This window comes from Scyliorhinus canicula, chromosome 29, assembly GCF_902713615.1.
Source record: "Scyliorhinus canicula chromosome 29, sScyCan1.1, whole genome shotgun sequence".
Classification (NCBI taxonomy): Eukaryota; Metazoa; Chordata; class Chondrichthyes; order Carcharhiniformes; family Scyliorhinidae; genus Scyliorhinus; species Scyliorhinus canicula.
Window position 1 is genome coordinate 14,082,019 of NC_052174.1, and position 23,934 is coordinate 14,105,952.

The following is a 23,934-nucleotide window of genomic DNA, read 5'->3' on the forward strand; positions in this document are numbered from 1 at the left end:
TGGATTTTGGGATGTTGTGTAGTGTGAAATCCGGAGTTGCTGGCGTTGCCTCCTGGTGAATCACAGCTGGGAGTTAATAATGAGATGTGTGTGTGCTTTGACCCAATAGGATCTGGTGATGTCTGGGCCGACTTGGCTTCCTCCAAAGAATAGCAGTAATCTCCCGGAGAGGGTTCCTGCCCCAGTGCTGGGCAGTCCCTCAGCCACCACACCCGCTGCCTACCGACAGCACCAGAAGTTTGCCCCTGCGTTCAAGTCCAAGCATGACCCATTCGAGCAAAATGGAAACCTGAACGTGGGAGGGTCACCGCGACACACAGCGCCACAGCCAGGTACCCAGCGTGGGCACGCACTGCGGCAATTCCACCTTGAGGCGTGGGCAGGGAGAGCAGCAATTCTGCAAATCGTTCAAGTGTGGGAATGGGATTAGATGTGTACACAGCAAGATCCCACAAACAGCCATGTGATAACGACCAGGTCAAGTCATAGAGGTCTACAGCACAGAAAAGGCCCTTCGGTCCATTGAGTCTGTGCTGGTCAGAAACATCCACCTAACTATTCTCATCCCATTTCCCAGCACTTGACTCATAGCCGTGTCTGCCCTGGGATCACAAGTGAACATCTAAATCCTTCTGAAATGTTCTGAGGGTCTCTGCCTCCACCCCCCTTTCAAGCAGCGAGTTCCAGACTCCCACCACCCTCTGGGTGAAACCTTTTTCCCCACATCCCCTCTAAACCTCCTGTCCCTCACCTTCAATCTCTGCTCCCTGGTCATTGATCTCACCACCAAGGGGAAAGGTTTCTTTCTGTCTACTCTATCTCTGCCCCTCATAATTTTATACACCTCAATCACGTTCCCCCTCAGTCTCTGCTCCAAGGAAAACAATCCCAGTCTATCCAATCTCTCTTCATAACTAAAACCCTCCAGCCCAGGCAACATCCTGGTAAATCTCCTCTGCACCCTCTCCAGTGCTGTCACATCCCTCCTGTAATGTGGATTCCAGAACTGCTCACAATGCTCTAGCTGTGGCCTAACCAACATTTTTCACAGTTCCAGCACAACCTCCCTGCTCTTAAACTCTAAGCCTCAGCTAATAAAGGCAAATATATCATCTGCCGTCTTAACCATTGTATCCACCTGCCCTGCTACCTTAAGGGACGGGTGTACATGCACAGCAAGGTCCCTCTGATCCTCAGTGCTCCCAGATTCCTGCCATTTATCATGTATTCCCTCGCCTTGTTTGTCCTTCCCAAGTGCATCCCCTCACACTTATCCGAATTGAATTCCGTTTGCCACTGATCAGCCCATCTGACCAGCCCGTCTGTATTGGGCGGCACAGTAGCACAGTGGTTAGCACTGTTGCTTCACAGCGCCGGGTTTGATTCCCGGCTTGGGTCACTGTCTGTGCGGGAGTCTACACAATTTCCCCGTGTCTGCGTGGGTTTCCTCCAATTCCTCCGGTTTCCTCCCACAAGTACCGAAAGACGTGCTTGTTAGGTGAATTGGACATTCTGAAATCTCCCTCCGTGTACCCGAACAGGCGCCGGTGTGTGGCAACTAGGGGCGTTTCACAGTAACATCATTGCAGTATTAGTGCAAGCCTACTTGTGACACTAATATTGTCCCCCTATAATGTAAGGTGATCCTTCTGACGATTTACCACCCCACCAATTTTCATATCAGTTTTTCATAGGATCATAGAATCCTTACAGTGCAAAAGAAAGCTATTCAGCCCTTCAAGTCTATACTGACTCCAAAAGAGCACCCCATCTTGGCCCATGACCCCACCCCATCCCAGTAACCCCATCTAACCTTTTTGGACACTAAAGGACAATTTAGCATGGCCAATCCACCTAACCTACACATCTTTGGACTGTGGAAGGAAACCGGAGCACCCGGAAGAAACATACGCAGACATGTCTGAATCATTTATACAAACCACAAATAGCAAGGGCCCCAGTTAGAAAGACTCCCCTCGACCATCCCCCTCTGCTTCCTGCCACCCAGCCAATTCTGGATCCAGTTTGCCAAATCTCCTTGGATGCCATTGGCTCTTACCTTCGCTATCAGCCTTCCATGTGGCACCTTATCAAAAGCCTTGCTGAAGCCCAAGTAGACTACGTCAAATGCATTTCCCTCATCGACACACCTGGTCACCTCTTCGACCTGCCCTTAACAAAACCATGCTGACTGTTCCTGATTAATCGCTGCCTCTCCAAACGCAGATTAATTCAGTCTCTCAGAATTGCTTACAATCGTTTCCCCACCACTGAGGTTAGACTGACTGGCCTGTAGTTTCCTGGTTTATCCCTGCCTCCCTTCTTGAATAATGGCACCACATTGACTATCCTCCAGTCCTCCGACACCTCTCCTGTGGCCAGAGAGGAATTGAAAATTATTGCCCGCGCCACTGCTATTTCCTCCCTTGCCTCACTCAACAGCCTGGGATACATTTCATCTGGTCCCAGAGATTTGTCTACTTTTAAGCCTGCCGGACCACTCGGAACCTCCTCTCTGTCTCTGTTAATCTCTTTAATTTTATCACGGTCCTTCTCCCTGGTTTCTACACCCACACTGTCCCTCTCATGAGTGAACCCTACCTACATCCTCCGGCTCCACACACAAATTACCCCTGTGGTCCTTAATGGGTCCTACTCTTTCCCTAGTCATCATTTTACTCTTAATGTACTTGTGAAACAACTTAGGATTTTCCTTTATTTTATCTGCCAGTATCTTTTCATGTTCCCTTTTTGCTCTCCTAATTTCCTTTTAAAGTTCCCTCTTGCACACTCTATACTCCTCTAGGGCTTCTGCTCTTTTGAGCCCTCGATATCCGCCTCCCTTTTTCTCCTTCTCTACTGCTGTATATCCCTCGATATCCAGGATTCACTGAATTTGTTGCTCCCACCCTTTTTCTGGATTGGAACATGATGGCCCTGCACTCTCCCCATTTCCTTCTCGAATGTGTCCCACTGTCCTGTCACAGATTTGCCTAAAGGTGTCTGCTCCCAGTCCACTCTGGCCAAATCAGATCAGATCTTATTAAAATCAACCAATCTAACTGAGGCTCACCCATTGATACTTCAACCACTTGCCCAGCTTTGTTACCGAAAATTAAATCCCGGACCGCCCCTTCTCTTGTCGGACCTTCTACGTACTGGCTTAGAAAATTCTCCTGGATGCATTTTCACAATTCCCCTCCCTCTCAACCTTTTACGCTATGGCTAACCCAGTGAATATTGGGGAAGTTGAAACAACGACAACACTTTAGGAAACTGGATTCAACCAATTGCACTGTTTTTTTTTAATTTTAGAGTAGCCAATTTTTTATTGACTACGAAGGGGCAATTTAGCGTGGCCAATCCACCTACCCTGCCCACCTTTTTGGGTTCTGGGGGTGAGACCCCCACGCAGACACGGGTAGAATGTGCAAACTCCACACGGACAGTGACCCAGAGCCGGGATCGAACCTAGGATCTCGGTGCCGTGAGGAAGCAGTGCGAAACACTGCGTCTCCATGCTGCCCTTCGTTAATTCGTTAATTATGTTTTAAGGAGCTGGTTGAGGGGATAAATATTTGCCCCTGGACACCAGGAGGAATTTCCCTTGTCTCTCTGAAATAGTACCATGGTATCTTTTACGTCACCCAAGTGTTGATCTGTGTGGCCGTGTGCACGGCGGTGTGCGCGGCGGTGTGGCCGTGTGCGCGGCGGTGTGCGCGGCGGTGTGGCCATGTGCGCGGCGGTGGTGGCCATGTGCGCGGCGGTGTGGCCGTGTGCGCGGCGGTGTGCGCGGCGGTGTGGCCGTGTGCGCGGCCGTGTGCGCGGCGGTGTGGCCGTGTGCGCGGCGGTGTGGCCGTGTGGCACGGCGGTGTGCGCGGCGGTGTGGCCGTGTGCACGGCGGTGTGCGCGGCGGTGTGGCCGTGTGCACGGCGGTGTGCGCGGCGGTGTGGCCGTGTGCACGGCGGTGTGCGCGGCGGTGTGGCCGTGTGCACGGCGGTGTGCGCGGCGGTGTGGCCGTGTGCGCGGCGGTGTGGCCGTGTGCCCGGCGGTGTGGCCGTGTGCCCGGCGGTGTGGGTGCCGGGCGGTGTGGGTGCCGGGCGGTGTGGGTGCCGGGCGGTGTGGGTGCCGGGCGGTGTGGGTGCCGGGCGGTGTGGGTGCCGGGCGCTGTGGGTGCCGGGCGCTGTGGGTGCCGGGCGCTGTGGGTGGCGGGCGCTGTGGGTGGCGGGCGCTGTGGGTGCCGGGCGCTGTGGGTGCCGGGCGCTGTGGGTGCCGGGCGCTGTGGGTGCCGGGCGCTGTGGGTGCCGGGCGCTGTGGGTGCCGGGCGCTGTGGGTGCCGGGCGCTGTGGGTGCCGGGCGCTGTGGGTGCCGGGCGCTGTGGGTGCCGGGCGCTGTGGGTGCCGGGCGCTGTGGGTGCCGGGCGCTGTGGGTGCCGGGCGCTGTGGGTGCCGGGCGCTGTGGGTGCCGGGCGCTGTGGGTGCCGGGCGCTGTGGGTGCCGGGCGCTGTGGGTGCCGGGCGCTGCGGGTGCCGGGCGCAGCGGGTGCCGGGTGCTGTGGGTACTGGGTGTGCTAGCCTACAGGATTCAGCTGAAAATGCTGCCTTTACATGGTGGTTCCTGCTTTTGGTTCTGAGAGGGTTAATCTTCATGTCATGCCTGGAGAATTCCTCTTCTGCTTAAAAAAAATCACTTTCCTTACAAGGCAATGTAAACTCTGAAGGAATAGGAATCGCAGCGAGGGTTCGCTAAAGCTGGCCATGGCCTCCAACCCAGTCAGTCTGCTTCTGTAGTACATTGACTCACTACCCGGCCCAGATTCCTGATCCCATGGGCACTGGGGAGAAATCCAGAAGGTAACACCGTCCAAATCAGCTGATATCGAGGTGGTGAATGTTTACGTGAATAAACATTCACGTAATGATGAGATGATGACCCTCTCACACCATGCAGGCATTGTCAGTACTGAGGGAGTGCCGCACTGTCAGAGGGTCAGTACTGAGGGAGTGCCGCACTGTCAGAGGGTCAGTGCTGAGGGAGTGCCGCACTGTCAGAGGGTCAGTACTGAGGGAATGCCGCACTGTCAGAGGGTCAGTACTGAGGGAGTGCCACACTGTCAGAGGGTCAGTACTGAGGGAGCGCCGCACTGTCAGAGGGTCAGTACTGAGGGAGTGCCGCACTGTCAGAGGGTCAGTACTGAGGGAGTGCCGCACTGTCAGAGGGTCAGTACTGAGGGAGTGCCACACCGTCAGAGGGTCAGTACTGAGGGAGTGCCGCACTGTCAGAGGGTCAGTGCTGAGGGAGTGCCGCACTGTCAGAGGGTCAGTACTGAGGGAATGCCGCACTGTCAGAGGGTCAGTACTGAGGGAGTGCCACACTGTCAGAGGGTCAGTACTGAGGGAGCGCCGCACTGTCAGAGGGTCAGTACTGAGGGAGTGCCGCACTGTCAGAGGGTCAGTACTGAGGGAGTGCCGCACTGTCAGAGGGTCAGTACTGAGGGAGTGCCACACCGTCAGAGGGTCAGTACTGAGGGAGTGCCGCACTGTCAGAGGGTCAGTACTGAGGGAGTGCTGCACTGTCAGAGGGTCAGTACTGAGCGAGTGCCGCACTGTCAGAGGGTCAGTACTGAGGGAATGCCGCACTGTCAGAGGGTCAGTACTGAGGGAGTGCTGCACTGTCAGAGGGTCAGTACTGAGGGAGTGCCGCACTGTCAGAGGGTCAGTACTGAGGGAGTGCCGCACTGTCAGAGGGTCAGTACTGAGGGAGTGCCGCACTGTCAGAGGGTCAGTACTGAGGGAGCGCTGCACTGTCAGAGGGTCAGTACTGAGGGAGTGCCGCACTGTCAGAGGGTCAGTACTGAGGGAGAGCCGCACTGTTGAACCGTGTGTCCAATGGGAAGTTAAAATGAGGACCCTTTCTGGTTCATGTAGAGAATCTTGAGACCCAGTAGTGAAAGAAAGCTGTATCCCAGGTGTTCTGGCCCTCAACCAACTTCACCAAAATGGTCATTATCACATGCTGTCTGTGGATGCTTGCTGTGCACAATTTACATTTCTTACATTACAACAGCGACTGTGGAGAGAAAGCATACCGTGTCCAGTAGGCCAGATGGGTAAGGAGGGCAGATTTCGTTCCCTAAAGGACATTAGTGACCCAGATGGATTTTTACCACAATCGACAGTGTTTTCATGGTCATCGTTAGACTTTTAATTCCAGATTTTTATTCAAATCAAATTCTGTTGTGGGATAGTAATCCAGCGATCCAACGCAATGTTCTTGGGGCCTGAATTCAATCCATGCACAAATAGGGATGTGGTACATCAAAACAAACATTATTATTCACACACAATTAACTTTAACATCATAGAAGAAATAGCTTACAGTTACCAATTGAACAGTGCTTAACAATAAAATAAAACACTAACTCCTAACTGCTATCTTTTTATCTCCAATCGAGCAAACCCCATCTCGGGTCAAAATCCACTTTTAAGGGCAGCATGGTGACGCAGTGGGTTAGCTCTGCTGCCTCACGGCGCCGAGGTCCCAGGTTCGATCCCGGCTCTGGTCACTGTCCGTGTGGAGTTTGCACATTCTCCCCGTGTCTGCGTGGGTTTCGCCCCCACAACCCAAAGATGTGCAGGGTACGTGGATTGGCCATGCTAAATTGCCCCTTAATTGGAAAAATGAATTGGGTACTCGAAATTTATATTTAAAAATCCCCTTTTAAATAGAGTTAGCAAGCACAGGAATACTTGTGAAGCGATATCCAAGAGAAAATGCTTTGGGAGAGACCCTTCAGGAAAAAGCCTGCAGATTCTTGCCTGTGTCAAACTACTGTTTAACTTTCCAGCATTTGGCAAACAGCTCCTGTTTAAAATACATCTAAACTAACTCTGCCTGCCTGCTTGAGACTCCACCCCCCCCCCCCCCCCCCCCCCCCCAATTAATTGCATCCTACTAACTGGTTATGACCATCTTACAAAGGCTAAACATTTTTTTTAAATTTTTTTTATAAATTTAGATTACCCAATTATTTTTTCCAATTAAGGGGCAATTTAGCTTGGCCAATCCACCTACTCTGCACATTTTTGGGTTGTGGGGGCGAAACCCACGCAGACACGGGGAGAATATGCAAACTCCACACGGACAGTGACCCAGAGCCGGGATCGAACCTGGGACCTCAGCGCCGTGAGGCGGTTGTGCTAACCACTAGGCCACCGTGCTGCCCTTACAAAGGCTAAACATGATGGTTCTAATTATCTACTCCAAGTCACTGAGTAATAATAATATTTTATTGTCACAAGTATGAAGTCACTGTGAAAAGCCCCTAGTCGCTACATTCCGGCATCTGTTCGGCTAAGCTGGTAGGGGAATTGAACCCGCGCTGCTGGCCTTGTTCTGCATTACAAACCAGCTGTCTAACCCTCTGAGCTAAACCAGCCCATGTGGCTTTAAGACAGAGATAGGTAAGTTCTTGACGAAGAAGGGGATCCAGGGTTATGGGGAGATGCCAGGAGAATGGAGATGAGAAACGTACCAGCCATGATTGAATGGCGGAGCAAATCGATGGGCCGATGGCCGAATTCTGCTTCTGTCTTATGGTCTTATAGCACCTCCTTTCTATAAATACAATTCCATTAGCCCTATTTAGGCAAACAATATACATGATTAGTATGAATTATGATCTTTTATGACATCTTAATTGCACATTTTGCAGCCACAGTGTCCACCTTTCTTTTAATTCAGGACTGGAAAAAACCCTAGCCCAGGCATTTAACCATTACTGAACCAGATAATCAATATATATATCCTACATTCCTCACACACGCTCACATACTGCACCTACAATTAAAGCTCCTGTAATTAAACTGCTTCTCATTTTGGTAGGACTAGTTTCGCAGAGCTCTGCCGAGGTTCACAGGTCATTCCAGCCCTTGACGGCCATGTCCACAGAGCATCGCTACCCTTCAGGGCCAGGAGGGAGGGAGGAGAGGAGTCCCGTGTCCTGGAGCCAGGCGCAGCCTCAGGTGCCCCACGAGATGCAGGTGAGGATCCCACGCCGTAGCCGGGGGGGGGGGAGGTCCAACGCAGCTGTCATCCAGTACCCAGCACGGTGTTGTGACATTAAATATTAATATTGTGAAACTTCAAAAATAGTCTCCTGCCCCCAGCTCGTGTTTATAAATCGTCGATTTAAAAAACAAACTTGACTATATTAAACCCGAGAAATCCCAGTGACGTGCACGCAGGTAATTCTGGGGAAGAATTTGGGATCGGAACAAGCCCATTCAGCCCCTCGAACCTGTTCTGCTATTCAATTAGATTATGGCGGATCTGCATCTGAACTCCATCTTACCTGCCTTGTTTCTATTACCTTATTTCCCCAGAGCTAAGAAAAATCTATCCACCTCAGCTTTGAAATTTTCAATTGAGAGCCCAGCCTCAACAGCTATTTGGGGAGGGGGTGTGGGGAGAGAGAGTGCTTGAGTTTTAATGTCCCCCCCCCCCCCCCCCCCCTCTCTTTCTGGTACCACCTGCAGCACAAGCCATGTCCAAAACCCTGTTCTTGTTTTGCAGACAAGGCCCTTAGAGAAAGCTGTGAATCGCCCCTCGAGCATTGACGCCGAGATTGACTCTCTGACCAGTATGCTGGCTGACATGGAGAATAATTCGCCATTCCATCCCCGGCCAAGGCAGGTGAGAAGACGATAGCTGCCATTCTTGGGTTACAGGGTCGACGGGGAAAGGGGGGTCACCGGGTTGTCTGGGTCTTGGGGTCACCGGGCCGACTAGAATGTGATAATACCTCTCCTGCCTGTAGTTCCCTAATTTATTTTTTCTTTTTCAGAATTACGACAGCAGCAACTCTCCCGGCATGGCTTCTTATCATTCCCAATCGGCCAACATTCCTGCCAAACAACTGCCTGCATACAAACCCATGGCTCAGCCATCTGTTACCATGGCAACAAAGGCACCAGGGCAACCTGAGGCCTTCTCCACCTCCAGGCCCGTTGCCTACAGCAACGCCTCCCATCCTCCGGCCTACAGCAGTGCTTCCCATCCTGGGGCCTACAATGCTTCTTCGCCTCAGGCCGCGGCCTACACTTCTGCCTCTGTTCCCAGATCGTACCCTCAACCCGTGGCAGCCTCCTACACCACAGCTTCGACATCGACCGGCCCTGCCTTCAACGTGCAGGTCAAAGTGGCCCAGCCTGTGCCGAATTACACCCATCCTGGTCGCCAGGCCGAGCAGGCCTACGGGCCTCCTCCACCGCGACAGGTCTCCGCGGCCTACCTCCACCAGCACCCGGAGCCGGCCTACCTAGCCCCGCAGCACAGGTACCCCGAGCCATCCTACGCCACAATCCCTCCAGCCCCTGAGCCCACTCAGGCCTCTCCGAATTGGTATCCGCCTGCCCACTTCGCCACAGGACCCCCAGGCCACCCAGACACCGCTTACAGCCCCGAGGGAATGTACGGGAATGCCAGGAGGCCAGAGCTGTCCTTCTACAGTGGTGGATCCAAACCACCAGGCCTGTACCAGCCGTATGGCACAAAGAAGAGTGGTTACAGCGAGGAACTGCCCCCTCCACCACCACCCCCGCCTACCACCACCGCTCACCTCCCAAAGGTAAGACGAGGATCACGCAATGAACAACATCACCTTGCATTTGTATCATGCCTTTAACTTCACAGGAGCAATTATCAAACCAAGTCACCGAAAAGAGCTATTAGGACAGGTGAAAAGGGGGATAGGTTTAAAGGAGCATCTTAGAGGAGGAGAGGGGCAGAAAGTTTTAGCGGGTGCGAATTTCAGAGCTTAGGGTCCAGGCAGTGAGGGAGATTCGGGAGTGTTCAAGAGGCCGGAATTGGAGGAGGACGGAGATCTTGGAGGGTTATTGGGACCTGGAAGACCGAGACAGGGAGTGGCTGGCAGATATTTCAGAGATTGGGGGGGGGGGGGAGGAATCGAGAGGCATGGAGAAATTTGAAAACGCGGATCGGATTTTTAAAAGTTGAGGCAGCGTTTATCCCAAAGCGAGCACGGTCGGGGGGCTGGGGGTGATGGCTAAACTGAGGTAGAGAGCAGCAGAGACTGGAATGAGCTTTAAGTTATGTTGGGAAGAAGTACAAGAGGGGAGAGAGAGCAAGGGAGGCCAGAAGAACCGACGAACCAAGATCTGGTAGGGATAGTGAAATTCCATCGGCACACAGTAAGATTTTGATAAGCTGATGGGACGGTAAAAGAGATTGCAGTCGGCAAAGAGCCTCGCAAACTAGACGTTTGTGCAGGCAACCGCAGCAGAGCGAGATTAACATAAGAGGTCTCTTTGGGAATGGTACCCAACGAGAGAGAGACAAGTGAGATGCCAGTTGGTCAAGCACACCCGTTCCACAGTTTGATGAGGTAGCAAGGTGACGTGTGGGTGTCACTGGCAAGGTTGGCATTTATTGCGCCCCCCCCCCCCTGTTGCCCTCGAGATGGTTACGATTGAACATTTTGTTACTCAGCTGCTTAGTGAGTCGATTGCACTGCTGTGGGCTCTGAAGTCACATGTAGGCCAGAAATAGCGGACGCTGATCGCAAACTGGCGAATCCTCTCCGTGACGTCTCTGCTTTGTATCCTTAGGCCCATTACGGGCCCCCCGCGGGGGGTCAGACCCCAGCGAGCAGGCCAGAGGACGAGCTCGATCGGATCACCAAGAAACTGGTCCACGACATGAACAACCCACCGTCTGAGGAGTATTTCGGTGAGTGTTCTCTGGGGGGGGGGGGGGGGAAGGAGGAGTGGAGTGGGGGGGGGGAGGGAGGAGGAGTGGAGGGGGTTGAGGGAGGAGGAGTGGAGGGGGGGGAGGGAGGAGGAGTGGAGTGGGGGGGGGAGGAGTGGAGTGGGGGGGGGAGGAGGAGTGGAGTGGGGGGGGGAGGAGTGGAGTGGAGTGGGGGGGGGAGGAGGAGTGGAGTGGGAGGGGGGGATGAGGCAAATGTTTTTTTTTTTAGTCGCAGCGGGTTGTGATCTGGAAGGCGCGGCCCGAAGGGGCGATGGAAGCAGATTCAACAGGAACTTTCAAAAAGGGAATTTTGTTAAGGTCCCAGACTGGACCCCGACATTCATTCGGATACCGGACAAGGACTCCAGACACGTTTTTTTACCCTTTAAAACTGCCAAGACCGATTCCACTGACCAATAGCTATCTTTTATATTAAAACAAACTTTATTCGTAACCCCGCAGAAAGTAGCTTTTAACAGTTAAACAATTAGAATGGAATAGAATCCCTACAGTGCAGAATGAGGCCATTCTGTTCATCGAGGCTGCACTGACCCTCTGAAAGAGCACCCTATCTAGACCCATGCCCCCTCCCTATCCCTGTAACCCATCTAACCTGTTGGACACTAAGGGACAATTTATCACGGCCAATCCACCTAATCTGTGAATCTTTGGACTGGGGGAGGAAACCGGACCACCCGGAGGAAACCCACGCAGACACTGGGAGAACGTACAAACTCCACTCAGACAGTCACCCAAGGCTGGAATTGAACCCGGGTCCCTGGCGCTGTGGGACAGCAGTGCCACCCAATTCTTTTAAAAAAAAGGAAACCCGTTTTACTTACTTGTACCTTCTCTATCTCCAATTAAGCAAAGCACATCACGGGTCAAAAGCCACTTATAAATAAAGTTAGCAAACGCGTGTTGTGCACTTGCATAGAGATTTCTTGGAAATACTACATGAGGAAAGAGTGAAGTTCTTTCACGAACAGCCTGCAGATCCTGATGCCTGTGTCAGACTACTGCTTAACCTGACGGCCTTTGGCAAAAGCTGCTGCTCAGCTGAAAGCTCCTAGCAGACTCAAAAGCTAGACTGCCTGCTACAGACCTGGCTCACCCCATTAATTACTTCATCTTTATCCCACACTCCGTTCTCCTGACCTGCTTTACAGTGCCTCAAATGATCTGCCCTCCAGGGAATCTCCAGCAATTGTAACAAAACTCCATTTGCCCTATATCGGTAAACAATTAACATGTTTGGAATTAATAATTATCTCACTTTTACAACATCTTAATTGCACCCTTTTGCAGCCACAGAGTCTGGATACCTTCTTTTTAATAAATTTAGAGTACCCAATTCATTTTTTTTTCCAATTAAGGGGCAATTTAGCGTGGCCAATCCACCTACTCTGCACATCTTTGGGTTGTGGGGGTGAAACCCACGCAAACACGGGGAGAATGTACAAACTCCACACGGACAGTGACCCAGAGCCGGGATTTGAACCTGGGTCCTCGGCGCTGCAGTCCCAGTGCTAACCACTAACTAGTATGGGCAAAATAAGACCAAATGGCGGGCCCCTGTGCTGTAAGATTATGGCCCCTGTTGCCGAGGTTATCTGACTGCACAAACTGGTGGCCAAAGGTTGGGTTTGACTGGTTTTGGACCACCTGGGCAGTGTTTAACCACCCCGAACCCCTCGGGTGTGGGAAGGGGGGGGGGTTAGATATATTCCTCACTCCTCGGTCAGAGGTGAGGAGCAGTGATCTAAACGTCAACCCGTCGATCATTGGGGACCAGCTGATGGTGAGTTCCTGATTCTGCCGTTGCTCTCGTTGGCGGTTCTGGGCCTTGCTGACGGTATTTCATTGCCAGGGCGCTGTGCTCGGTGTGGGGAGAACGTGGTTGGAGACGGCACGGGCTGCATCGCCATGGACCAAGTCTTTCACGTCGAGTGTTTCACCTGTATGACCTGTCGCTGCCGCCTGAGGGGCCAGCCTTTCTACGCCATCGACAAGAAATCATACTGCGAGTCCTGTTACATTGTAAGTAGCACGCAGCCGGTCACAACGTTGTAGCGCATTGCCAGTTACAATAAATGTAGAGCCCGTGGTAACTTGAGATGCACGTTGCATGGGCAGATACAATACACATAGTGTGCAGCTGCTCACAACGCCTGTAGCTTGTGGCCATTTACAATGCACGTAGTAAGTTACGATGTCTGTGGCGCAGGCAGTTAAGATGCACTTAATGCAGAGCCTGTTCCGATGCATGTAGTGTGCAGCTGGTTACGATGCACGTAGCACAGGGATGTTACAATGCACATAGCCCGGGGACATTACCATGCCCGTGGTTCAGGGATGTTATGGTGCATGTAGTACACGGACGTTACGATGCCCGTAATGCACGGATAATAATCTTTATTGTCACAAGTAGGCTTACATTAACACTGCAATGAAGTTACTGTGAAAATCCCCTAGTCGCCACATTCCGGCGCCTGTTCGGATTCACAGAGGTAGAATTCAGAATGTCCAATTCACCTAACAGCACGTCTTTCGGGACTTGTGGGAGGAAACCGGAGCACCCGGAGGAAACCCACGCAGACACAGAGAGAACGTGCAGACTCCTCACAGACAGTGACCCAAACCGGGAATCGAACCCGGGACCCTGGCGCTGTGAAGCAATAGTGCTAACCACTGCGCTGCCGTGCTGCCTGTATGTTACGGTGCCCGTAGCACAGGGAAGTTAACAATGCTCGTAGTGCAGGTACGGTTTGGTGCACGTAACACGGGAGCGTTACGATGCCTGTAGTACAGGGGTGGGCAAACTACGGCCCGCGGGCCGCATGCGGCCCGCCAAAGGTATTTCTGCGGCCCACCAAGTCATTAAAAAAAAAAAAAAAAAATTTTTTTTTAAATTTTTTTTTTTTTTTTTTAATTTTTTAAAAAGTTAATGGGGGGGGGGCTGTTGGGTTACTTACTGGTATAGGGTGGATACGTTGACTTGAGTAGGGTGATCATTGCTCGGCACAACGTCGAGGGCCGAAGGGCCTGTTCTGTGCTGTACTGTTCTATGTTCTATATGAGGCGCCCAGAATCATAACCGGGTGAAGTAATTATTTTACTTAATATACTATGCGGCCCTTTGTGAATTGTGAATTTCTGAATGTGGCCCTTGCACGGAAAAGTTTGCCCACCCCTGCTGTAGTATGTGGGCAGTTACAATGCATACCTGTGTCTCAGTGGGTCACCCGCCCAGCCATTTTCTATCGCATTGTCGGTCCAAACAATTGTAGCTTGACGTGAGAGCAAGAGAGAGAGAGAGCGAATGCATTTAGCTTAAATAATTCATTGATCCAGCGATACATTGAGCAAACATTGGGCTTCCCTGGATGAGCCCGATGCCTTCGATATTCCTCGAGCGCAGGGACACTTAACATTTCACCCTGTGCAAACCCAGCCAGATATCAAACCCTGGCCAATGCTGCCCTCCACAGGCCCTGACTGTTATTGCCACAATGTGCTCACTTTATCAGCACAGCTGGGCGATGAGCAGACTGCTGTTCTGTCTCTTTCAGAGTATTTGTGTCTTGCCTTAACTCTGAAACAGTGCCAAATGAGAGAGAGAGACAATATGTCACCAGCACAATCACATTGCTAGTGGTGGGAGCTTGCTGTGCAGAAACTGGTGCCGTGTTTCATACATTCCAACAGGTAAAAGGTACCTCATCCCGAAATGGTGAACGATGCTATAGAAGTGCAGATTTGTTCTTGTGGTGCTTAATCGTCAACTCTAAGTAATGCACAGGAGTGCGGACCTGGATTATATGTTTGTGGGATCCTGCTGTGCCATCCCACTGCAGTGAGGGGCCTGGGGGGTGTACATTAGAAAGGGTGGTGACCGTCCAGCTTGTGAGAGAATTTTTATTCTGATAATTTTATTCCATTTACTGTACAGAACACCCTGGAGCAATGTTCCGTCTGTTCCAAGCCCATTATGGACAGGATTCTACGTGCGATGGGCCGTGCCTATCACCCACAGTGCTTCACCTGTGTGGTGTGTCACCAGTGCCTGGATGGGATTCCCTTCACTGTGGATGCTACCAGCCAGATTCACTGCATTGAGGATTTCCACATGTAAGTAACCCATGTGACATACAGAGTAAAGCTTCCTCCACACTGTCCCCATCAAACACTCCCAGGACAGGTACAGCACGGGGTTAGATACAGAGTAAAGCTCCCTCTACACAGTCCCCATCAAACACTCCCAGGACAGGTACAGCACGGGGTTAGATACAGAGTAAAGCTGCCTCTACACTGTCCACATCAAACATTCCCAGGACAGGTACAGCACGGGGTTAGATACAGAGTAAAGCTCCCCGTACACTATCCCCATCAAACACTCCCAGGACAGGTACAGCATGGGGTAGGGCAGCAAGTGGCGCAGTACGTTAGCCCTAGCCTCATGGCGCTGAGGTCCCAAGTTCGATCCTGGCCCTGGGTCACTGTCCGTGTGGAGTTTGCACATTCTCCCCATGTTTGTGTGGGTTTCACCCCCACAACCCAAAGATGTGCAGGGTAGGTGGATTGGCCACCCTAAATTGCCCCTTAAGTGGAAAAGAAAAATAATTGGATACTCTAAATTTATATTTAAAAAAAAAGATAGCATGGGGTTAGATACTGACCCTCTGACAGTGCAGCACTCCCTCAGTACTGACCCTCTGACAGTGCAGCACTCCCTCAGTACTGACCCTCTGACAGTGCGGCACTCCCTCAGTACTGACCCTCTGACAGTGCAGCACTCCCTCAGTACTGACCCTCTGACAGTGCGGCACTCCCTCAGTACTGACCCTCTGACAGTGCGGCACTCCCTCAGTACTGACCCTCTGACAGTGCGGCACTACCTCAGTACTGACCCTCTGACAGTGCAGCACTCCCTCAGTACTGACCCTCTGACAGTGCGGCACTCCCTCAGTACTGACCCTCTGACAGTGCAGCACTCCCTCAGTACTGACCCTCTGACAGTGCGGCACTCCCTCAGTACTGACCCTCTGACAGTGCGGCACTCCCTCAGTACTGACCCTCTGACAGTGCGGCACTCCCTCAGTACTGACCCTCTGACAGTGCAGAGCGTCTGGCCAACCTATGCGCTCAAATCTCTGGATTGGAACTTGAACAATCTCTGGGGAGAGGGTGCTGGGTTTCTGCTGAATTTCGTATTGGGTTAATTAGTGATTGGTTCGTGTTTATGATTCGGTTTTGACCTGCCCCACACATGGACCCAGTGTTGCTCCGAACTACTTGATGCCGTAGCTGAGGGGTGTTGTGTGATTTGTATCTTCACAGGAAGTTTGCTCCGCGCTGTTCAGTTTGTGCCAAGCCCATCATGCCTGAGGCTGGACAGGAGGAAACTGTGCGGATTGTTGCCCTGGATCGCAGCTTTCATGTCAACTGTTACAAGTGTGAGGTAAGAGCTCTGTGTCACAGGCAGGGGACACTTTCCCTGATTGTAGACGATGAAGGGGGGGGGAGGGGTCTAATCAAGCTGGGGGCAGGGACATGGGAACAGGACTAGGCCATTCGGCCCGTCGAGCCTGCTCCGCCATTCAGGTTCAGCATGGTTGACCGTTTACCTCCATCACAATCCCCCCTCCCCCAATCCCTTGATATCATTGGTCTCCAGAAATCTATTGGCTTCTGCCTTGAACCTGCTCGATGATTGAGCTTCCCCAGCCCTCTGGGTTGAGGAATGCCACAGGTTCACGACCCTCTGAGTGAAGAAATTCCTCCTCATCTCAGTCCCTAAATGGCCGACCCCTTATCCTGGGATTGCGTCCCCTGCTTTTCGACAGACCAGCCAGGGGGAAACATCTCGAGTACATCCAGCCTGTCGAGCCCTTTTAGAAGTGCGTAAGTCTCACTGAGATCACCCCTCATTCCTCCAAATTCGACGGAATATGGGCCCAGTCTCCTCAATGTCTCCTCACAAGATAATCCCGCCACCCCTCGGATTAGTCTGGGGAACCTCCGCTGCACTCCCTCTCTGGGAATATATCTGTCCTACAAACAGGAGGCCCGTATAGTGCACAATACTCCGGGTGAGGTGTCACCAAGACATCTTTATTCCTGTCCTCCAAGCCCCTTGCGATGAAGGCCAATTTGCCTTCCTAATTCCTTGCTGCTCCTGCCTGCGAGCTTTCAGTGGCTCGTGAACAAGGACACCCTTTGGACACCAACACTTCCCAATCTCCCACCCTTTAAAGAATACTCTGCCTTTCTGTTCTTTCTACCAAAGTGGGTAACTTGACATTTATTCACATTATAGTCCATCGGCCACGTCCTTGCTCATTCGCTTCGCCTGTCGAACTAGCCTTGAAGCTTCCTTGTGTCCTCCTCACAACTCCCATTCTCACCGAGTTTTGTGTGATTGGAAATTTGGCAATGTTGCATTTTGTCCCAATATCCTCGCGCGGGGGGGGGGGGGGGGGGGGGGTGCTGAATTGGTCGCCTCCTGTGCTCTGCCGTCACAGGGCTGGTCCTGAGATCTTGTTCTGCGCAAACCTCTGCCTGGCCTCCCGCGTCACTGAAATGGTTACCTCAGAACAGCGCCATGGGCCCTGGGAAGGGATTGGGAGCTTTGTCGAGGTGGGGAAAGGTGCTATTTCAACGGGAGCTCTTTGAAATGTCTGTGAGCCGCTGCCTCCTCTTGACTCATCCCGTGTCCGTTCTGACCTCCCGCAGGACTGCGGCTTCGTCCTGTCGTCGGAGGGGGAGGGGTGTGGCTGCTACCCGCTGGACGGCCACATCCTGTGCAAGACCTGCAGCTCGCGAAGAATTCAGGACCTCTCCGCCAAAATCACCACCGACTGCTGACTGCCCTCGTCTCTCTCCACGGCGGGTGAGGGGAGTGGGGGGATAGAATCTCGTACCGAGGGGGGGGAGACCGAGTGGGGACCTGACTGCAGGAGGGCAAGGACCCTTTCCAGAGACATCCCATGTGAATGGGACATGTTGCACTGGTCACGCGTGTGCTGGCACAGTGCTGAGCGCTGGCTGTTCCCTGGTTCTGCTCAGAGGGTCCTGGCTCCTCGTCTGCAGAAAAAGCCCCCCCCCCAGCCTTTCATTTAAAATTAAACCGAAGTGACCTCGAGATTAATGGTGACACGGCGCCACGTTATTACCTGAAATCAGCACCCCCACCTCTCACTCCCACCCCTCTCTCGATTTAATCTGCTTGTGTGGTCCACTCATTCTGCCACCTCGCTCGTACTCGCCGCCCAGCTTGGCGCCGAGACGCTGGAGGGTGTCACACAAGCCGCGGAGAATGTTACTGAAATAACCATCAGTGCCTTGGGCACTGTTGGTCAGACCCTTTCCCAGATTGAAACCCCCAAACCATTTATTTTAACACTCCCAGCCCCTCCCTTACCATCCACCCTCTGGGGTCTAATGGGGTATGTTGCCGGGGAGGCATTGCTATTGTTATATCTCTGGATCCTGTTACAAGGCTGTGTGACAGCAAAATAGCCGAATAAAGCTTCATCAATTGTATCATTCCTCTCCTGTTTTATTCATTTGGGGGTTGGGGGTGTGGGGGGGGTCAGCTGTACAAATCCAGCTGTTGGTTTCCTATAATCCTGTGGGTTACTGTGAAAATCCCCTCGTTGCCACATTCCGGCGCCTGTTTGGGTACACGGAGGGAGAATTCAGAATGTCCAATTCACCTAACAAGCATGTCTTTCGGGACTCGAGCGCCCGGAGGAAACCCCCACAGACCACTGAAATTGATCAAAGAGTCAACGGTCGGAGATTACATGATGTGTCAAATTTTAGGGAGCGATTAACTGAGGCTGGTGAGTTGGCTGGAAAGCAGTTAAAATTGTCACAGCATGTGATGAAAAAAGGCGCATAAGAAATCCAAAATTTGTAGTTTTGTTAGTGGGGGAAAAAGTATTAGAATTATTGCCAGTGGTAGGCGAACCATTAAAAACCAAGATTTAGTGGGCCTTATCAATTTGAAAGGAAATTGAGAGAGGTGAATTGTTTAATACCAGTGCCAGATAAAAGGAAAAGTCAGAATGTGTCTTGTTATTATGCTCAAAAGGTATTTTGAGTGTGTTAATCGTTGTAACACAGGGAGAAGAGATAAATCCAGATGATTCGATTGAGTAATGAAGTAATGAGAAATGTGAGTAAATTGCTGAGATGCCTTCGGGAGGAATATCAAAGTGACCTAAAAGACTTATTACAGCCACATAGAGGTATTTGTGGGGACAAATTAAGTATAAAAGTATTTATACATGTGTAGGCAATTGTATTCCAATTAATCAACATCCATATAGCCACAATCACTTAACGTTGGCACAGGTTCAAAAGGAGATTGGAAGCATGTTTTAAAATGATATCTTTGAAGTCAGTTGCAGCAATTGGAGCTCACCTATTGTGATGGTACCAAAACCAAATGGAACGCAACGACTGTGTGTGGACTATAGAAAAGTCAATGCTAGGGCAGCACGGAGCAGTGGTTAGCATTGCTGCCTCATGGCGCTGAAGACTCGGGTTCAATCCCGGCCCCGGGTCACTGGAGTTTGTACATTTCCCGTGCCTACATGGGCCTCACCCCCCACAACCCAAAGATGTGCAGGGTAGGTGGATAGGCCACGCTAAATTGCCCCATAATTGGGGGAGAAAAAAAAGAATTGGGCACTTAAAATTTATTTATTTTTTGAAAAAGAAAAGCCATCACAGTTACAAATTTGTACCCTATTCCTCGTGTGGATGACTGTGTTGAGAAGGTGGGACAAGCACATTTACTTGACCAAACATGACCTACTTAAAAAGATATTGGCAAATATCTTTATCAGGAAGGGCGAAGGAAGTTTTGGCACCAAACGGTCTGTATCAGTTTAAAGTTACGCCGTTCGGAATGACGAATGCACCAGCAACTTTCTAAAGATTAACCAACGAGTTATTTCTGGGCTAAAGCATTGTGCCAAGTACGTAGACGATCTGGTGGTGTTCAGTGAAGGGAGCATTTGGAATATTTAAGGGAATTATTCAGTCGACTACAGGAGGCTGGCTTGGTAAAGGTGGCTAAAATTGAATTCGGGGAAAGCTCAAGTCACAATCTCAGGCCATAAAATTGGACGTGGTCAGATGGTCCCACTGTGCTTTAATAAAAACTTCTTTTTGCAATCTCCCCTAAACCTAAGGGTCAAAAAGACTCCTTATGCAGACTTTGGTCGGTGCTATTCAGGGTCAAACTAATATTTCAAGTTATCCCTGGTGCAGTCTATATCTACAAAGAAGATTTTTATCTACTTACCACTCAGTAGCTTCGATCCTGTGCCCTGCTTGGCTGAGGTAACAGTATAATAGTAGACTTCCTCTATTTTGTAATAACCACTATTTCAGGTCAGAGGCAATTTTTAGTTTACTTGATTTGTTTCAAAAGATAAAATTACTGTCATACAACAAGTAAAAAGATCTTGCTTCTGGAGTCCCGTCGAGTTGACCAGACCTTCGTGGCCCCCTTGACAATCTCTCTTCCTCTTGGTGTGCTCAGTAGTCGCTGTTCCCTATTCGAGTCCAGCTGTTCCCATGTTCCGAAGTAGCTGCATAGCTCGAAATACCGGCAACCAGCGATTCAGGGTTTTTATACTTTTTAATTGCCCTTACTGATTACATGATCTTTTCTTAAGTTAATATCTTCTGCTCATCCATGTATACATCATCAAGGCTTGATGTTTAATTTTGCTTCATTATTCATGCGTCATATAATTGCTTAACAGTTATTTGTTTCATTTTAAGCTAAAAGCGTCTAAAACGTAAGTACTTCTTGCTGTGGTTTTTACATAAGGGCTGTATGTCAAGTAATACATCTTGTTGCTGTGGTGTTAACATTACCTTAGCTTGTCTGAATATTGGCAAGGAGGCTTGTCTGATCACTGGCAGGAAGAACTCCTTCATAGAATCATAGAATTTACAGTGCAGAAGGAGGCCATTCAGCCCATCGAGTCTGCACCGGCTCTTGGAAAGAGACTTCCCTACCCAAACCCACACCTCCACCCTATCCCCATAACTCAGTAACCCCACCCAACGCTAAGGGCAATTTAGCATGGCCAATCCACCTAACCTGCACATAGAACAGTACAGCACAGAACAGGCCCTTCGGCCCTCGATGTTATGCCGAGCAATGATCACCCTACTCAAGCCAACGTAACCACCCTATACCAGTAACCCAACAACCCCCCCCCTTATTTTTTAGGACAGTAAGGGCAATTTAGCTAACCCGCACATCTTTGGACTGTGCAGAACTGAGGAGAACGTGCAGACTCCGCACAGACTGTGACCCAAGCCGGGAATCGAACCCAGGACCCTGGAGCTGTGAAGCAATTGTGCTAACCACTTTGCTACCGTGCTTATTACTGTGTTCTATTTAACCCTTCAATCCTTTATAATTTTTAAGCATTTTATTACGTTTGCGTTTATAGGATATTTTCCTATTTGCTTTTTTCTTGTGTTCCTTTTGGGTTATCATTAAAACCACATTTCAAATGACATTCGTCCCATGATCATTTACACCACGGAATGTGAAAACGAAAGCCATTGGGACGTTTCCAGTGCCATCAACGAGAAGAGACGTTCTGAGATTTCTGGGCGTGAGCAGTTTATACCGGAAATTCGTGTCCAATTTCAGCAGCAAGGTTGCTTCCCTAACTGAGCATCTGAAAAAGCGCGGGAAATTTCAGTGGACCGCAGATTGTCAGGAGGCATTTCACAAACTATGTCGACCGCCACACCAGTTTTGGCGACACCGGCCCATCGAGTCTGCACCGGCTCTTGGAAAGAGCACCCTACTCAAGGTCCTCACCTCCACCCTAGCCCCATTACCCAGTAATCCCACCCAACACTAATGGCAATTTTGGACACTTGAGGGCAATTTAGCATGGCCAATCCACCTAACCTGCACGTCTTTGGACTGTGGGAGGAAACCGGAGCACCCGGAGGAAACCCACGCACACACTGGGAGGACGTGCAGACTCCCACAGTGACACAAGCCGGAATCGACCCTGGAGCCGTGAAGCAATTGTGCTATCCACAATGCTACTGTGCTGCCCCTAGGGCCAAACAATTTGTGGTGGCAGTTGATGCGAGCGATGTGGGTGCCGTGCCTTTACAAGAAAACGACAAAATGATCGAAAGACCTATTGGTTATTTTTCCAAAAACTATTCGAAATATTCATCAAAAGGAATATTCGACCATCGCGAAGGAGATTATAGAGTTCGGTATTGGCGTTGTAACATTCTGACATTTATGTTGCTTCTAATTCATCTGAGGCAATTGTTTATACAGAGCAGAAGGCACGGGTTAGCCCTACGGCGCCGAGGTCCCAGGTTCGATCCCGGTTCTGGGTCACTGTCCGTGTGGAATTTGCACATTCTCCCCGTGTCTGCGTGGGTTTCGCCCCCACAACCCAAAAATGTGCAGAGTAGGTGGATTGGTCACCCTAAATTGGAAAAAATGAATTAGGTATTCTAAATTTTTTTTTTAAGTTTATACAGAGCATAATCCATTAAAGTTTTTACAGACGTTTAAAAATCGAGATTCAAGACTATTCAGATGGAGTTTATTGCTACAACCGTTTATCTTGAAAACTGTACACGTAGCTGGAAGAGAAAACGTGATTGCAGATGCTTTATCACGACCTTCAGATGTAAGAAGGATGGAATGTTCAAAGTTGGGGGAAAAAATGGATGATACTAAATGTTTAAATTTGCATGCCCAAATACAATAAAATATGTATCTTGTCGAGTACGAGTAGTGTTTAAAGTTCAAAAGGCTTTTGGGGAAAACGAAACCATCTTTTATATTGCTGGCTCATTTTTTTAAGGGGGGAGGTGTGATGAATATCAGCAATTTTTATTTATATTTGTATTATGTGCCTGTGGCAGTCATGATATTAAAAGAACGTTTTAAAAATAAATTTAGAGTGCCCAATTCATTTTTCCAATTAAGGGGCAATTTAGCGTGGCCAATCCACCTACCCTGCACATCTTTGGGTTGTGGGGGTGAAACCTATGCAAACAGGGGGAGAATGTGCAAACTCAACACAGACGGTGACCCAGAGCCGGGATCGAACCTGGGACCTTAGCACCACCGTGCGACCCCATATTAAAAGAACTTAATGATTCACCTGAGGAAGGAGCAGTGCTCCGAAAGCTAGTGATTGAAAACAAACCTGTTGGACTTTAACCTGGTGTTGTAAGACATCTTACTGTGCCCACCCCAGTCCAACTCCGGCATCTCCATATCATCAAAGAACTTAGGATCAGGTATCCAGTCTGCTAAAGCTGTGATTAACAGGAGCCAGGCAAGCTGTGATGTCACACATGGGAGGGGCTGGGTCTGTTTTTTTAGTTTCATTTTCAAACCTGCCCAGTGTCTGTTGGTTTTTATTTTTATTTTTAGAGTTCTGCTCTGGATTCTGAGAAAGGGTGTGTTTCTCAGACTGACCGTTTGGTAAATGTGTGTAAGAGTGTGGTTTTAAAAAAAAAAAAAATTTCGAGTACCCAATTACTTTTTTTTCCAATTAAGGGACAATTTAGTGTGGCCAATCCATCTACCCTGCACATCTTTGGGTTGTGGGGCCGAGACTGACACACACACTGGGAGAATGTGCACACTCCACACGGACAGTGACACAGAGCTGGGACCGAACCCAAGACCTCGACGCCATGAGGCAGCAGTGCTAACCACTGCACCACCGTGCCGCTATATGTGTGTGTAAGTGCATGCGTGTATAAGAGTGTGTGTATGCGTATGTGGGCGTGCATGTATATGTGCGTGTGTATGTGCCATGTGTGTGTGTGTAAGTGCACGTGTGTATCTGCGTGTGCATGTATGTGTGTGCAAGAGTGTGTGTAAGTGCATGTGTATATGTATGCGCATGCATGTATAGGTGTGTGCATGCGCGTGTGTGTGTGTGTGTGTGTGTGTATGTATATATATATATATATATATATATGTGCGTATGGTGTCCCCAATACCCAGAGACACCATAACTCTGTCTATTCCAGCCTTACATATATTCAACAATGGAGCATCCACAACACTGAAGACATTTCTTCTCCTCTCAGTCCTAAATGATCAACCCTTTATCCTCAGACAGTC

The 23,934-nt window shown here is 50.3% G+C and overlaps 1 protein-coding gene across 4 annotated transcripts; it reads left to right on the forward strand.

Moving 5' to 3' along the window:
• The first annotated feature begins 78 nt into the window (after nt 1–78).
• On the forward strand, nt 79–18,311 carry LOC119958355 (thyroid receptor-interacting protein 6-like). Of its 4 annotated transcripts, XM_038786807.1 has the most exons (9): nt 81–332; nt 7,884–8,041; nt 8,574–8,693; nt 8,845–9,627; nt 10,628–10,748; nt 12,637–12,806; nt 14,719–14,897; nt 16,107–16,227; nt 17,502–18,311. In XM_038786807.1, the coding sequence occupies exons 1-9, from the start codon at nt 119–121 to the stop codon at nt 17,631–17,633; spliced, it is 1,998 nt and encodes a 665-aa protein (XP_038642735.1). In that variant the 5' UTR covers nt 81–118; the 3' UTR covers nt 17,634–18,311. The 4 variants fall into 4 exon arrangements, with proteins under 4 accessions (XP_038642737.1, XP_038642735.1, XP_038642738.1 ...); XM_038786809.1 differs by lacking the exon at nt 8,574–8,693 and having other exon boundaries at nt 79–332; XM_038786810.1 differs by lacking the exon at nt 7,884–8,041 and having other exon boundaries at nt 197–332.
• The last annotated feature ends 5,623 nt before the right edge of the window (nt 18,312–23,934 follow it).

Excerpts from the sequence above, each read along its gene's own strand:
- LOC119958355 (XM_038786807.1), top strand. The coding sequence starts at position 119 with ATGTCTGGGCCGACTTGGCTTCCTCCAAAGAATAGCAGTAATCTCCCG. Across the intron at positions 9,628-10,627 it reads CCACCGCTCACCTCCCAAAG|GCCCATTACGGGCCCCCCGC; the intron begins GTAAGACGAGGA and ends TTGTATCCTTAG. Across the intron at positions 10,749-12,636 it reads ACCGTCTGAGGAGTATTTCG|GGCGCTGTGCTCGGTGTGGG; the intron begins GTGAGTGTTCTC and ends TTTCATTGCCAG.